General features: G+C 54.9%; 1 protein-coding gene across 3 annotated transcripts in view; it reads right to left on the reverse strand.

The window, feature by feature from the left end:
* Window positions 1-14,163, reverse strand: part of SGSM2 (small G protein signaling modulator 2) — a 43,278-nt gene that overhangs the window by 15,541 nt on the left and 13,574 nt on the right. For all 3 annotated transcript variants that reach the window (XM_033185126.1, XM_033185124.1, XM_033185123.1), the window contains exons 3-11: window positions 3,811-3,973; window positions 3,340-3,501; window positions 2,664-2,731; window positions 2,420-2,565; window positions 1,956-2,090; window positions 1,349-1,473; window positions 873-940; window positions 480-640; window positions 194-320 (exon numbers count right to left, since the gene is read on the reverse strand). In XM_033185126.1, the coding sequence (XP_033041017.1) occupies window positions 194-320; window positions 480-640; window positions 873-940; window positions 1,349-1,473; window positions 1,956-2,090; window positions 2,420-2,565; window positions 2,664-2,731; window positions 3,340-3,501; window positions 3,811-3,973 (1,155 nt within the window). The remainder of the gene's footprint in view (window positions 1-193; window positions 321-479; window positions 641-872; window positions 941-1,348; window positions 1,474-1,955; window positions 2,091-2,419; window positions 2,566-2,663; window positions 2,732-3,339; window positions 3,502-3,810; window positions 3,974-14,163) is intronic.

A 14,163-nucleotide genomic window follows, 5' to 3' on the forward strand; every position in this document is an offset into this window, starting at 1 on the left:
GTAGAAGAGACACGCCTTTTCAAAGGCAGTATCTGTGGGTACAAGGTCCAGCTGAGAGGCTAGGCGATGAGCCTCCAGTGTTAACCTGGCCTGGTCGGTGGGCCCTGCCTGCTGCCCTCCTGGGTAACGCTGAGCTCCCTGCTTCCCCGAGCATCTTCCTCTCCTCCCCAGGGATGAAGCTCGGAACACTCACTGTGCTCATGCCTGTGGCCGGGGTAGATGATCCGGAACACATAGTCGGTGGCCCTCCCCGTGCCCATCTCCTCCATATCCACGGAGCGTATGCTGCTTCGTTTCCGTAGCTTGGGGAACACCTTCCCCTGTGGAAGGAGGGGTAGGTGGTCGGGCTGTCTAGGGTAGAGTCTCATCCAGGATTCCACACAAGGCTGCTCCTAAGAACTCCACGTGGGGAAGGAGGGAAGGCGGGCAGAGAACCCCACACACACAGCCCTTCCACCAAAGCCTCCCACCCAAGTTACCTTCCCCTGCTGGGTCCACAGTGGGGGCTCCAGCTGTCCTCGAGGCAGCAGCCCATTCTCCAGACAGGACAGAAAGGACAGCAGGTGTCCTCCCTGCGGGAAATGCAGCGGCGGCCTCTGGATGCCATCCTGGCTCACCAGCACAAGCGTGCCGCCGCTCTCTGGGGGTGAATGCGGAGAGCGGGGCTGAGGCCCTCTCGTCGGCTCTCACAGCCTGCTGGCCAGCGCCCCCAAGCTAGGTAGGAGGCAGATGGCTGGGCCACAGCATGGCCTGGGAGCCCCATTAACAGGGATGGGAGGAGGACGAGGAGTCTCACAGGCCCCATGCATAGTGCGCGGCTGGCAGAAGGCAGCCTCTCCCTTCCCACCCGAGAGAGGACAAGGCGGGCTTACTTTGCTGGTGGCAGTGGATGCACACCACCTGGCTGAAGGGCACCACCAGGGCATAGTCCCAGTAAACGCTAGAAAGGAACCAGACTGCTGTCACCATGTCCAAAGACCTGCCATCCTTCCTTCCTTCCGTCTCCTGGTCCTACCACCCCATGAAACTCCCCTGAAGATAGGATGACCATAGCCAAGAAGTGCACACAGCCAGCCATGACCCAAGATCCGTGCTGCCCGCTCAGCACACGGACAGCTATCAGTCTCAGCCGCTGAGAGCTTGGCTCAGACAAACCTCTTCATGGCCAGGCTTGGCTCCATCCTAGAGAGCTTGGGAACCACTCCGGGCAGCCGCTCCCTGCTATTCTTGGCATCCAGATAAAGAGTGAGGTTGGCCTCCTGGAGCAAGTAGCGTTTCTCCATCCCCCTGCCTGAGGTCAACCCCGCTCCTTGCCCTGGCTCCTGGGAGCGAGTCCCAAAGCCCCCACCTCTTTTCCAGCTCGGAGTCCCCCAGAGTCCCATTCATCAGCTGGTTGGGGGTCCACTTCAGAGTCAGGCTCTCTGCAGACTGGTGCAGGGAGAGGTAGCCAGGGACCGCCTCCATGTCCTCCTTCTACAGCGGGAGACACCGGAAGACAGAGACGATGAAGGGCTGAGAGGCTCTCAGGGATGGCCTGTGAAAAGTGAGCTCCCACTGGGAGGAGGGGAAGCAAAGCTGGGCTAGTCACGGGGTCCTGGACGAGGGGCTGGGCAGAAGCACGAGAAAACAGGACCCAGGCAGCAGCTCTGGGCATGTCCTTTCCCTGGTCAGCTTGGTGCCACTGGCTCTCTCCTGCCAGCCTCCTGGATGCCAGGTCCATTCCAGGCCAGCCGTACCCACGCTGTGGACTCCCCTCGCCTGCTGGCTGCCATTGCTGCCCCTGCCAACTCAAGGCTGGGCATGAGGCGTGTGAAACAGGGAGTTGGGAAGCTGGGGCCGTTCTCCCCCGCTCTGTCTCGTCAAGCTCCTCAGGAAAGGAACGGCCATGGCTAGAGGCTTCCAGTTGTCTGGTTTTGGGACCTGCGGGAAGGGGTGGCAGGATGAAGCTTTCCTACCGGCTGCACCAGCACGTGGTTCTTGCCATAGAGCAGCCGCGTCCGTGAGTTCTGGTGCAGGGACTCCACACACTCGCGTGCGCAGGCAGCCAGCCTGTCCTCTGACGCGCTGCCGCTGGAGTGCCGTTTCCGGATCTGTGTGGAAGGTCAGGGCTCAGCCTCCGGTCTTGGGAAACTGGTCTCAGGGCTTGAGAACCCTCAGGCTTCTATGCTGACCCTCTCCAGCTGACCCCAGGGTCCTTCCTGCCCCTGGTTTACTCCCAGCCACCCTCTGCTCTCCAGCCCGGACCAGCATGGGCTCCTGGCATTTCTGTTAAGTTTTATTGTGTGGAGAAGGCTCTTCTCAGGTGGCCACTATCTGGGGGCATCTCCAAGGCCTGTCCTGTAGAGAGGCCAGTTTCCCGTCCCTACAGGCCCATGGGCATAGCCCAGATGAGCCCAAGGGGTGGGGAGGGGGCACCTACCCCCAGGGCTGGGCGCTTTGCAGGGGAGTCCTGGCGAGTAGGCGGACCCCGGATGCGGTGTCTCTGGACCAGCTCATCAGCAGAGGGGTCAGTCCAGTAGTGATCAGCTGTCTTGAGCTTAGTGTATTCCAAGGCACAGGGTCCCACTGTGGAGACAGAGACAGCCAGCTCAGACGATGCTCCCTCAGCACCTGCCCCGTACCCACTGTGGGCCTGGCACAGGCCCCTGTGCTCTCAGGCTCACCTAGAAGAGAGGCCAGGATTGGGCCGAACACAGGGTCTGCCAGCAATGCCTCCTTCTCGTAGTACTTGCTGCCAGGAGACAGACAGTGTGACTGCTGAGGCTCCAGGACTCATTCCAGGGCAGTCAGGCTCACCAGGTAGGGACGTCCCCACAAAGACCAGATTCAGATCAGTCACCAAGAAACAGTGAGTCCGCAAGGACTAGGCTTCGTGAGGTGCCTGGCATGGCCAATGCCCTGAGGGCAGTGAAGGGGATGGGGAGATGGAGGGCTGCCTACAGGCTGTCACGGACAGGCAAGTGTCCCGAGGGCTGGGGCTGAGGGACTGTTGGGAGACGGGTCAAAGGACGGGTTGTTTGGGGAACAGGGCAGCCACTTGTGGGATGGGGCAGCCACTTGGGGGACGGGGCAGCCACTTGGGGGATGGGGCAGCCACTTGGGGGAGCAGGGCAGTCACTTGGGGGACGGGGCAGCCACTTGGGGGACGGGGCAGCCATTGGGGGAGTGGAGCAGCCACTTGGGGAATAGGGCAGTCACTTGGGGGATGGGGCAGCCACTCGGGGGATGGGGCAGTCACTTGGGGGACAGGCCAGTCACTTGGGGGATGGGGCAGCTATTTAGAGATGGGGCAGTCACTTGGGGGACAGGGCAGTCACTTGGGGGACGGGGCAGAGTCACCTGCAGTTTTCCGCCAGGTACTGCACAACCTTGTCCAGAACTCTGTCGATGAGTGCCGTGCGTACCCATATGTGTTTCAAGGCCTGAGGGCTGAGGGCCGGAGCCTTCCCGCTGGCTGAGCCCTGTCTCCGCAGCGCCTCCTGGCTGGCCCCTGAGGGTTTCCTGCAAAGGCAGGGAGGGCTCCAGGAGTGCAGTGGTCTGGGGTAAACCCCAGAATGCTGGCATCGGGAGTGGGGCTTGGTGCCCCAAGACGGGAGCACAGAGAACTGACTGGGGTTGGGAGCTGAAGGAGGGGTACAGAGCCTTGTGCCCACAAAGAGCCAATCCCCACCCTCAGGCTGATCCCTCGCCCAGAGGCCCTGCAAGGAACAGGCCCGGGATGCCAACTTTCCAATGGGCCATCCTAGGAAGTAGCAATTGCCAAGTGGGAAGAGCTGAAAGGAGGGAAGAAGGGGCTGGCCCAGGGCTCACCTGCCCTCTGCTTGTTGCTGCAGCTCCTGTACCTTGTGGCAAATCTCCCCCGCCACTGGGCACGTCTTCCCCACCTTGGTGAACAGGGCTGCCATCTTGTCACTGCGCAGGAAGCCGGCGGCACGGCGTCTCAGCTGATGCAAGAGGCAAGCCTCCACCGCACCTAGGCCACAAAGGAAACAGCATCTGAGCCTGGGAAGGACAGGGGAACGGGGAGACAAGCTCCTCTTCCCCATACCTGTGGGGAGGCAAGGGGTAAGGGCAAGCCCTGACCCGTATTAGAACCAAGGGCAGGCCAGGGAGGTACCCCAGCTTCCTTCTAAAATTCCCCTCCGGGTCCCTCGGCTCCTGCCCAGGGGTGAAGAGCTTTGACATGCCGAACTGTCCCTCTCCCTCGCCTGGTGTGCACACGCCTCCCGTATGCGGCCTCACCCCTGGGGATCATGAGGACCAAAGCTCCTGCTCAGGGTGGCGTGAGAGGCTCCAACCCCGACCGCAAAGCACGGCACCCGCAGGATGGGGCTGTGAGGAGCACCCGACTCGGGAGCCTTTCTGGAGGGCACGGAGGATGCGGTTGCTAAGAAACAGGGCTCTGCAGGAGCTAAAATATTGATGAAGTCACTGCAGAGCTCAGACCCGACAGTGGCCGCTGGACTGAGGAGCCCAGCAGCTGAGAGAGGGAGATTTCTCTTTTCCATGCTAGGAGGGCTCCCCTCCATTCATTCATGGTTTACGGTTAGGCTTAGTCTCTGTCTGGACTTTCCACAGACAGACCCTGCAGGAAGAAAAGGGCTTGGTGGGAGATGGTGGGAGCTGCCCTGGGCCCAGACAGACTCTAAAAATAGGAGTGTGTGTGTGTGTGTGTGTGTGTGTGTGTGGCGCAGAGGGGCTTCTACATGATTGGGCCAAACTAACTTTTTTTTTTTTTTTTTTATTTTTTTGAGACGGAGCCTCGCTCTGTCGCCCAGGCTGGAGTGCAGTGGCCGGATCTCAGCTCACTGCAAGCTGCGCCTCCCGGGTTCACACCATTCTCCCACCTGAGCCTCCCGAGTAGCTGGGACTACAGGCGCCCGCCACCGTGCCTGGCTAGTTTTTGTATTTTTTGTAGAGACGGGGTTTCACCATGTTGGGCAGGATGGTCTTGATCTCCTGACCTCGTGATCCACCTGCCTCGGCCTCCCAAAGTGTTGGGATTACAGGCGTGAGGCACTGCGCCAGGCCAGGCCAAGCTAACTGTTTTACAGGTGAGGAGGGAAAGGCCCAAAGAGGGGAAGAAACTCGATCACAGTCACATAGTGGCAGAGCCACCAGGGCGAGGACCCAGGACTCCAAACCTCGGCCCAAGCCCCTTTCGCCACGTCCAGGTGTGTATGGTTGGGGGCAGGGACACTGAGGGGAGAAGGAGGTAGTTTTTTCACACAGACTGAAAACAGTGAGTGGTGTGCTGGAGACAGAGTCAGACAGAACGAGGTCTGAGCTTGGCATGGTCACTTGCTGTAAGACTCAGTTTTATCCTCTGTGAAATGGGAAGACTTCTTAGGGCTACTGTGAGACATTACATGAGACAGAGGATGTGAAGTTCCCGACACGGGGTCTGGCTCTCAGGAGGCACTGGGTCTAGGTCAGTTCCTGACTTCTCACCCTGTTTGTTCGGACACAGTTCTACAGCTAGCCTCTAGGAGCTGGGTTTTAGCAGGACTCTCCCCGACAAGAAGAGGAAGAGGATGCACTGGAGAGAGGATCCAAGGCTGCCCCACAAGTGGGTGGAGATGCTCCTCTCTTAGAAACGGGGAAATTGAGGGCCATCAAGTTTTTTGTTTGTTTGTTTGTTTGTTTTTTAAGACAGGGACCCACTCTGATGCCCAGGCTGGAATGCAGTGGTGCAATCTCAGCTCATACCAGCCCCGACCTCTGTGGTACAGGTGATTCTCCCACCTCAGCCTCCAAAGTAGCTGGGACTACAGGCACGCACCACTATGCCCGGCAAACTTTTTACATTTTTTTGTTTTTTGTTTTTTTTTTTGTAGAGGCAGGATTTTGCCCTGTTTCCCAAGCTGGTCCTGAACTCCTGAGCTCAAACAATCTGCTTGTCTCGGCCTCTCAAGGTGCTGGGATTACAAGCCTGAGCCACCATGCCCGACCCCCGTCAAGTTTATTTTGACTAGTTCTGTTAGAACATGAAACCTGGAGTTAGGAAATAATTACTGAAAATAGGACTTCTCACCTGTTTTTTTGCCTTTGTTTTTAGTTACTGACTAGCAGCCACCACCTGCCTATGAAGGAGTTTTGCTTGGTTCTCTCTTGGACTGAAGTCAAGAAGGGAGAGCCCCGGGGGCCAATCTGAAGGGCAGCCAGCTCAGTGAGAGCATCCCAGGGCTGGGGAAACAGGCAGGTCCCCTCCTCCTCCTGAGGGCCGCCTGCTGGAGCTCTTCACTGCCCAGGTCTTGGAGGGTTTTGTTTTAAGCACAGCCCTTTCTTCACAGTGTGTCCGTACATTTACGCACATGTGCATCCTGACAGATGTATGCGCACCTATCCTATGTATGGGGCACAGGGGGAAATCTTGTTTTGCTTTAAGACAGTCTCACTCTGTCACCCAGTCTGAAGTGCAGTGTTGCGATCTTAGCTCACTGCAACCTCTACCTCCCAGGTTCAAGCGATTCTCCTGCCTCAGCCTCCCAAGTAGCTGGGATTACAGGCATGCACCACCACGCCCAGCTAATTTTTGTATTTTTAGTAGAGACGGGGTTTTGCCATGTTGGCCAGGCTGGTCTCGAATTCCCGACCTCAGGTGATCCACCTGCCTCGGCTTCCCAAAGTGCTGGGATTACAGGTGTGAGCCACCGCGCTCGGCCCACATGGGGAAATCTGGCTTAAGCGTCCACGTGCTTCTCTCCAGGATCAGTCTCCCTGGTCCCTGGAGGTCTTGTGTGGCCCTGGGATATACAGGCGAATGACCCTTTTGTCCCAGTCTCTTGGTCCTGGGCTGCTGCAGCTACAAGTCTGTGCTTGTGGAAAAGGGGTGATCATTTCTTGGGGTTGCACTTCCCATTCAGAGTGGGGAGAGAAGCAGCACTGAACAGGGCAGAAAGGCAGCAGGTGGCACATGTCCTGCAGGGATCACGTGCCTCAGTGGTGTGACTAATTGCCGGGATAATGAGTCATTTGCGTCCCCACCTTCCCTAGGCGATGGCAAATGGAGCCAGGCTGGGGAAACTGGGGAGTGGCCGTCCCCAGCACGCCCCATCGTGGCGGCCTCGTCTACCTTCCCAGCCAGCCTGTGCAAATACCACAACTAGGGAATAACTGAGAGAAGCCAGGCATCTCGCTCAGTCTCCCCTTTGCTCCACAGTCCCTAATTTCCTTCTGTGCAACCCAGGCAAGGTGCCAGGAAGTGTCTGGGGAAGGAGAAATCCCTCTCCCGCATCGACTGTCCAAGCAAAGACCCGGTTAGAGCTGGGCGCAGTGGCTCACGCCTGTAATCCCAGCACTGTGGGAGGCCGAGGCGGGCGAATCACGAGGTCAGAAGATCGAGACCACGGTGAAACCCCGTCTCTACTAAAAATACAAAAAATTAGCTGGGTGTGGTGGCGGCGCCTGTAGTCCCAGCTACTCAGGAGGCTGAGGCAGGAGAATGGCGTGAACCCGGGAGGCGGAGCTTGCAGTGAGCCGGAGATCGTGCCACTGCACTCCAGTCTGGGGGACAGAGCAAGACTCCATCTCAAAAAAAAAAAAAAAAAAAAAAAAGGCCCGGTTAGGCCATTAGGCCAGGCATTACGGACTCAGCTCTGCGGGCTCCCGGCCAGTAACTGTTCACATTGCACATCTTATGCCACGCCCACAAGGTGTCCCCCATCGGGAGTGTGTACGTGCAGTGAATGTTATCACGTGCAGGCAAAATAATAATAGCACCACTACTTGAGAACTACTACCCTAGAGGACTTTGTGGATGGGCTTCTGGGGCTCCAAAAACCCCCTCCCTGGGGCTGGGTGCAGTGGCTCAGGTCTGTAATCTCAGCACTTTGGGGGGCCAAGGCGGGCGGATCACGAAGTCAGGAGATTAAGACCATCCTGACTAACACGGTGAAACCCCATCTCTACTAAAAATACAAAATATTAGCCGGGCGTGGTGGCGGGCACCTGTAGTCCCAGCTACTTGGGAGGCTGAGGCAGGAGAATCACTTGAACCCGGGAGGAAGAGGTTGCAGTGAGCTGAGATCACACCACACTGCACTCCAGCCTGGGCGACAGAGCAAGACTGTCTCAAAAAAAAAAAAAAAACAACAACAAAAAAGACCCCCTCCCTCAAACTGCGGCAATAATTTGAATGCAAATTGTTGATATGCTCTAGAATGGTTAGATGACTGCTTTTTTTCCTGGATAGTGGGTCTATGGTTCTCAGCTTCTGACCCAAAAAAGGAGGCCGTTTTTTTTTTGGACCGGGTCTCACTCTATTGCCTGGGCTGGCATGCAGTGGTGCAACCACAGCTCACTGCAGTCTCAGCCTCCTGGGTTCAAGCCATCCTCCCACTTCAGCCTCTCAAGCAGCTGGGACTACAGGCTTGGGTCACTAAGCTTGGCTAATTTTAAAAATTTTTTGTAGGCCGGGCGCGGTGGCTCAAGCCTGTAATCCCAGCACTTTGGGAGGCCGAGACGGGCGGATCACGAGGTCAGGAGATCGAGACCATCCTGGCTAATACGGTGAAACCCCGTCTCTACTTAAAAATACAAAAAACTAGCCGGGCGACGAGGCGGGCGCCTGTAGTCCCAGCTACTCGGGAGGCTGAGGCAGGAGAATGGCGTAAACCCGGGAGGCGGAGCTTGCAGTGAGCTGAGATCCGGCCACTGCACTCCAGCCTGGGTGGCAGAGCAAGACTCCATCTCAAAAAAAAAAAAAAAAAAAAAATTTTTTTGTAGAGACTGGGGTCTCACTATGTTGCCTAGGCTGGTCTCCAATGCCCAGGCTCAAGTGATCCTCCCACCTCAGCCTTCCAAAGCACTGGCATTACAGGCATGAGCCACGGAGCCTGGCTCTGAGACTTCTGAGTCGAGCAGCAATCCAGGCATTCTCACTAATCAAAACATACATGGAGATATAAACACACGCCATCCCATATCTAGTGAACACCAAACTCACAACTGCCTGCGAAGCCGGCAGCAACACTGTGCGCCTTCCCCGGGGAGGTGTCTCCCAGACACACTGAGTCGGGACTGTGAAGGATGCTTCCCCAGGGAGAGTCCCCATGACAGCCCAAGCTTACCCCTCTCCTGACTGGGGCCCCCGAGCACCAGGCAGAACTCCAGGGCCTTACTCCCCTTACTTCTTCCTTCCCCAGGTCCCCACTATGACCCCACCTCCCAGGGTGGAGGGTGGTGGCAGGAGATACTCGTAGGGCTAAAGCACCAGGTTGGCTGAACCCCCCTGCCTGCTGACTGAGCTGTCTGGGCCCTGGGCTCCCACCTGTGAAGGTCCTGAAGCCAGTGGGTCCCAGCACCACCTATGGCCACCCTGGGCACACCACAATGAGGTGACAACCTTGACATCATTTGGCTCATTTCATATGAGAAAAAATGTGAACTAATTAATAAAAACCAACACTGGTTGGCATGGAAAGGTTTGGGCAAATGAATCAAAACAGAGAAGAGAGAAACATGACTTTAGTGGCCGGGCGCGGTGGCTCACACTTGTAATCCCAGCACTTTGGGAGGCCGAGGCAGGCGGATCACCTGAGGTCTGGAGTTGGAGACCAGCCTGGCCAATATGGTGAAACTCCATCTCTACTAAAAACACAAAAATTAGCTGGGTGTGGTGGTGGGCACCTGTAGTCCCAACTACTCGGGAGGCTGAGGCAGGAGAACTGCTTGAACCTGGGAAGCAGAGGTTGCCGTGAGCTGAGATCGTGCCATTGCACTCCAGCCTGGGTGACAAGAGCAAAAACTGCATCTAAATAAAATAAAATAAAATAAAAAGAATAATAGTCTCCATTCCCATGCAGGTTGCTGCAAATGCCATGAATGCATTCCTTTTTATGGCTGAGTAGTATTCCACTGTCTTTATATATCACAGTTTCTTTATCCACCCGTTGAATGATGGGTATTTGCCACCTTGGTTTTCTGGTGGCCTTTGGAGTCTGGGCCAGCTGAGCCCAGGTACATTCTCTACCCTGTCAGCCCATCCCATCCTGCTGACAGCAAGGCTCAAAGAACTGCAACAGTGAGTGGGCAGGAGCATAACTACATTTAACCCCAGCACACTGTTGGACACCCCTGCAAAGCTCTGGTGCCACGTTCCCAGGGAAAGGCCAGGAACTACAGACCCAGACTAGCCCTGGGGTTCCCTTCACCAGGCCCTGATATGACCCCAAAGTCAAGTTATGCAGCTTCACAAATTCTAAGATATGGGGCCCCTGTCCCCAGCCCTTACACCCCGATTTCACCATTGCAAGAGGCCCAATTTAGAGTAGAGAAGACACCAGGAAGACAGAGATGGAAGGGACATGGGGCTGGAGACCACAGATACTGATGGAATCCTGTGGGCGCCCCAACCCTTACACCCCGATTCCACCATTCTAAGATATGGAGCCCCTGTCCCCAACCCTTACACCCCGATTCCACCATTCTAAGATATGGGACCCCTGCCCCCAACCCTTATACCCTGATTTCACTATTCAAAGAGGCCCAATTTAGAGTAGAGGAGACACCAGGAAGACAGAGATGGAAGGGACGTGGGGAGCTGCTGAATCCACTAATATATTGCTGGTGGGAAGGCGAGATGCTGCAACCTGTACAGACACAATATGGCACTCTCCATTAATGTTGCAAATAACCTCTGACCCAGTAACCCCTCTCTGAGAATCCATCCTGCAGATATAACTGCATGATTATTTAGTTATAACAGCAAAAGACTGGAAACCATCCACATGCCCATCGATAGGGGACAGGTTAAGTAAATATGGTACATCTCTAGCAGAACATCATGCAACTCTGAAAAAGAATGAGGATGCTCTCTAGGAATGAATAATGGAGAGCTCACCAACAGCAAGATGCAGAATGGCATAATTGCATGACACCTTTTAATTACAAAAAGGGAGGTATGAACAAAGAATACAATCTTTTTTATTGGTATAAAAAACTTGGCTGGGCGTGGTAGCTCACGCCTGAAAACCCAGCACTTTGGGAGGCCAAGGAGGGCAGATCATGAGGTCAGGAGATTGAGACCATCCTGGGTAACATAGTGAAACCCCATCTCTACTAAAGAAAAAAAAAGGCTGGGCGCGGTGGCTCAAGCCTGTAATCCCAGCACTTTGGGAGGCCGAGACGGGCGGATCATGAGGTCAGGAGTTCGAGACCATCCTGGCTAACACGGTGAAACCCCGTCTCTACTAAAAAATACAAAAAGCTAGCCAGGCGAGGTGGCGGGCGCCTGTAGTCCCAGCTACTCGGGAGGCTGAGGCAGGAGAATGGCGTAAACCTGGGAGGCGGAACTTGCAATGAGCTGAGATCCGGCCACTGTACTCCAGCCCGGGTGACAGAGTGAGACTCCGTCTCAAAAAAAAAAAAAAAAGAAAAGAAAAAAAAAAAAACAAACTCTAGGCCCGGCGCGGTGGCTCACATCTATAATCCAACACTTTGGGATTTTAGGCCACCACACCTGGCCTAAAAGAAGACTCTTAAAAACATGTACTTATGGCCGGGCGCGGTGGCTCAAGCCTGTAATCCCAGCACTTTGGGAGGCCGAGACGGGCGGATCACGAGGTCAGGAGATCGAGACCATCCTGGCTAATACGGCGAAACCCCGTCTCTACTAAAAATACAAAAAACTAGCCGGGCGAGTGGCGGGCGCCTGTAGTCCCAGCTACTCGGGAGGCTGAGGCAGGAGAATGGCGTAAACCTGGGAGGCGGAACTTGCAATGAGCTGAGATCCGGCCACTGTACTCCAGCCCGGTGACAGAGTGAGACTCCGTCTCAAAAAAAAAAAAAAAAAGAAAAGAAAAAAAAAAAAACAAACTCTAGGCCCGCGCGGTGGCTCACATCTATAATCCCAACACTTTGGATTTTAGGCCACCACACCTGGCCTAAAAGAAGACTCTTAAAAACATGTACTTATGGCCGGGCGCGGTGGCTCAAGCCTGTAATCCCAGCACTTTGGAGGCCGAGACGGGCGGATCACGAGGTCAGGAGATCGAGACCATCCTGGCTAATACGGCGAAACCCCGTCTCTACTAAAAATACAAAAAACTAGCCGGGCGACGAGGCGGGCGCCTGTAGTCCCAGCTACTCGGGAGGCTGAGACAGGAGAATGGCGTGAACCCGGGAGGCGGAGCTTGCAGTGAGCTGAGAGCCGGCCACTGCACTCCAGCCTGGGCGGCAGAGCAAGACTCCGTCTCAAAAAAAAAAAAAAAAAAAAAAACATGTACTTATACCTTTATTACATCAACAAAATTAATAACAATTCCTTTATATTATCAAATTTCCTTATTGAGTTCCTGATGTTCAAATTTCAGATTTTCCAGATGCTCCAAACTTCCAGAAACACAGATTCCCAGAAGGAATCCTGGGGAAGGGTTGTGGAGGCTTTATAGGAAAGGTTGTAAGGTCACTTTTTTTTTTTTTTAGACCAAGTCTCGCTCTGTTGCCGAGGCTGGAGTGCAGTGGCGCAATCTCAGCTCACTGAAACCTCCATCTCCCAGGTTCAGGTGATTCTCCTGCCTCAGCCTCCCAAGGAGCTGGGATTACAGTCGTGCACCACCAGGCCCAGCTAATTTTTGTATTTTTAGTAGAGATGGGGTTTTGCCATTTTGGCCAGGCTGGTCTCAAACTCCTGACCCCAGATGATCCACCCGGCTCAGCCTCCCAAAGTGCTGGGCTGACAGGCGTAAGCCACTGTGCCCAGCCTAAGCTTACTTTCAAAAACACAGCAGATGTGGGGTGGTGGTTCACACCTGTAATCTCAGCACTTTAGGAGGCTGAGGCGGGTGGATCACTTGAGGTCAGGAGTTTGATACCAGCCTGGGCAACATGGCAAAACCCCGTCTCTACGAAAATACAAAAAGTTAGCTGGGTGTGGTGGCGTGTAGACCTGTAAACCCAGCTACTTGGGAGGCTGAGGTGAGAGGATCGCCTGAACCGAGGTCGAGGCTGCAGTGAGCTATGATCACACCACTGCACTCCAGCCTGGGAGAGAGTGAGACTCCATCTCAAACAAAACGAAACAAAACAAAACAAAATCCAAAGTAGAATGTGATTGAGTGCCTACTGCATGCTCAGATCCACGCTGTGTGCGTTGCCTACATTGCTCTTCTATTCCTTACATCTGCTTTCTGGGGTAGGCTCACAGATGAGTAACCATGGCTACATACTTCGTGGCACAGCCAGGACATGAACCCAGGTCTCCGTGACCCCAAAGTCCGAGCTATGAACACTCCCACATGCCCTCCGCGATGCCCCAAGATAGAGTGAGGGGAGTCAGCTCCTTCAGAGAGCTCCCTTCTTCCTCTTAGATCATTTCTGGATGGAAGGCAGAAGTTAGACAGCAAGAGAATGAGCTATTCATTCCCTGTGGGTGGGAAGGAGGAGGAACCTGCTCTTCCTTTTTGTGGAGATGGGGTCTTTGTTACCCAGCTGGTCTTGAACTCCTGCAAGGGATCCTCCTGCTGCAGCCTCCAGGAATCCCTTTTACTGAAAAAAGACAGGATGAAGACTGCCTGGAGTCCAAATCTCAGAATGTGCTGAAATATCGCGGGCTGCAATATCCCAGGGGAGAGGCAAGCCTTCCCTAGCACCGGCTTCTCTCCCAGCTTATTAGCATCTCCTTGCCATTCCCTGAAGGAGCTCACTGCAGGGCAGACCTTCCTGGCTAATGAAAGCTGCCTAGCAACAGGGAGCTGGTTAATAAAGCCTGATGTTATTCCCAGCTCCACCGACTCCGCCCTTTTCGAATTACAGCTCATCCTCAGTCTGAAGCAATCCTCATGTTGACCCATTTGCACACAGGAGGGCAGGGAATCTGGTGACTGAGGAGGCAAGCTGGTGTCTGCCCCAACCCCTGGGGGGTGGGGAGGCTGAGGTCCTAGGAGATATGATTGGCCTGAGAACCTGCTCTGCCTGGCCAGAAGCCTCTCTGTGAGCCTCTGAAACCTGCTCTACCAGCCAAAGGTTAAAATGCAAACTCAGTGCCCAATCGGAATAGGGTAAATAAAACACTATGGACCTCGGCGGTGGTATGCACCTGCAATCCCAGTTACATGGGAGGCCAAGGCAGGAGCATACCTGGAGCCCAGGAGTTTGAGACCAATCTGGGCAACATAGCAAGACCTCATCTGAAAGAAAGAAAGAAAAGAAAGAAAGAAGAGA

This window comes from Trachypithecus francoisi, unplaced genomic scaffold (genome assembly GCF_009764315.1).
Source record: "Trachypithecus francoisi isolate TF-2019V2 unplaced genomic scaffold, Tfra_2.0 Lachesis_group20, whole genome shotgun sequence".
In the NCBI taxonomy this organism is placed as follows: Eukaryota; Metazoa; Chordata; class Mammalia; order Primates; family Cercopithecidae; genus Trachypithecus; species Trachypithecus francoisi.